This window comes from Elgaria multicarinata, chromosome 18 (assembly GCF_023053635.1).
Source record: "Elgaria multicarinata webbii isolate HBS135686 ecotype San Diego chromosome 18, rElgMul1.1.pri, whole genome shotgun sequence".
In the NCBI taxonomy this organism is placed as follows: domain Eukaryota; kingdom Metazoa; phylum Chordata; class Lepidosauria; order Squamata; family Anguidae; genus Elgaria; species Elgaria multicarinata.
In genome coordinates this window covers 23,633,090-23,634,386 of record NC_086188.1, presented here as the reverse complement: position 1 = coordinate 23,634,386, position 1,297 = coordinate 23,633,090, and the positions used below count along the sequence as shown (strand labels likewise).

The window sequence follows — 1,297 nt, the reverse complement described above, 5'->3', positions numbered from 1 at the left end:
TGAGAACCAGAGGAAAGAAGGGCTCATTCCCCATCCCACCTATTTTCTCCTGCATGTTCATTTAGACCTAGGTGACCATTGTCCAGCTGTTCTCCAACAAAGGATATTGTTATAAAGAGAAAATGGTCTCAATCTGTTGTGCCTGCCGCAATTTCCCCCGTCATGGACAGAGCAGGGATGGTTTTCACCTGGCTCTTTTTAATCCTCTTCATGCAAAAGTCATTTCTGGCCATTGGTTTCACTAGAACGTCACATCTCATCAGGGGAGGTGGACAATCTCCAGACAAGCCAATAAGCAAGAACACATTTGCATGACTGATCAACCCTCAGTTCCAGATGAATTTAAGACCAGCAGACGATCCAGGCTAGATGTTCGTTTGCTTGAGAGAGTCAAACTCCTTCCAAGAGCTCACCATGGCCAGGACTCTGCTTTTTCTCACACTTCTCAGTTACTGTTCAGGTAAGCATACAAAGGACCGTCTTTACACACACACACACCCAACAAGGACAGTGCTCAATCTCATGCTCCTGTTATATAAAAATAACTATGTTGTGATATTTGGAAGCACAGGAAATGCATCTTGTTTATTGTTGGTGCTTATTCATTTTCTTAAAGGTGTCAGTTCACAGCCAACATTGACTCAGCCGGCCACTGTGTCTGTGTCCCCGGGACAAACAGCTACAATATCCTGCGCCATCAGCAGTAACCCATATACCACAGGCTGGTATCAACAGAAACCTGGCCAGGGTCCTCGCTATGTGCATGCTGATGGTGGATACGGCAGGGGAGAAGGGATCCCGGATCGGTTCACTGCTTCCCGCTCTGGGAACACGGCCTCTTTAACCATCACCGGCACTCAGGCTGAAGATGAAGCGAATTATTACTGTGCAATGTATTACAGCAGCTCGTTCCACAGTGATAAATTCTAATGGGGAACTGAGACAAAAACCTTCACCCTTCCTAACATGTGAATTTCTTCTCTGAACTGAACGCTATGATATTTCATACCAAATCAAATATTTTCATGTTACGACACGAAGCCCAAAATGATCAGAGGTCAAATTGCACAGGCAAACTAAAATTTTGCAAAGGGAATATGCAATGCCATGAGTCCAAATTAGTGTTACAAATAATAATAAAAAATACTTTAAGTTGATGAATATAAAACTCATTTGGCTTTAGTAAAAAGCTTAATTATGTACCTGCCCAGACCTTAAGATCATCTACAGGGGCCCTTCTCCGTGAGCCCCTGCCATAGGAAGTGAGGCAGGTGGCTACTAGGAGGAGGGCTTTCTC

General features: G+C 44.3%; 1 gene segment (V, D, J or C); it reads left to right on the top strand.

Moving 5' to 3' along the window:
* The first annotated feature begins 414 nt into the window (after positions 1-414).
* On the top strand, positions 415-956 carry LOC134410889 (immunoglobulin lambda variable 2-18-like). The segment is given in 2 exon segments: positions 415-460; positions 617-956. Coding segments are annotated over 2 exon segments (360 nt in total).
* The last annotated feature ends 341 nt before the right edge of the window (positions 957-1,297 follow it).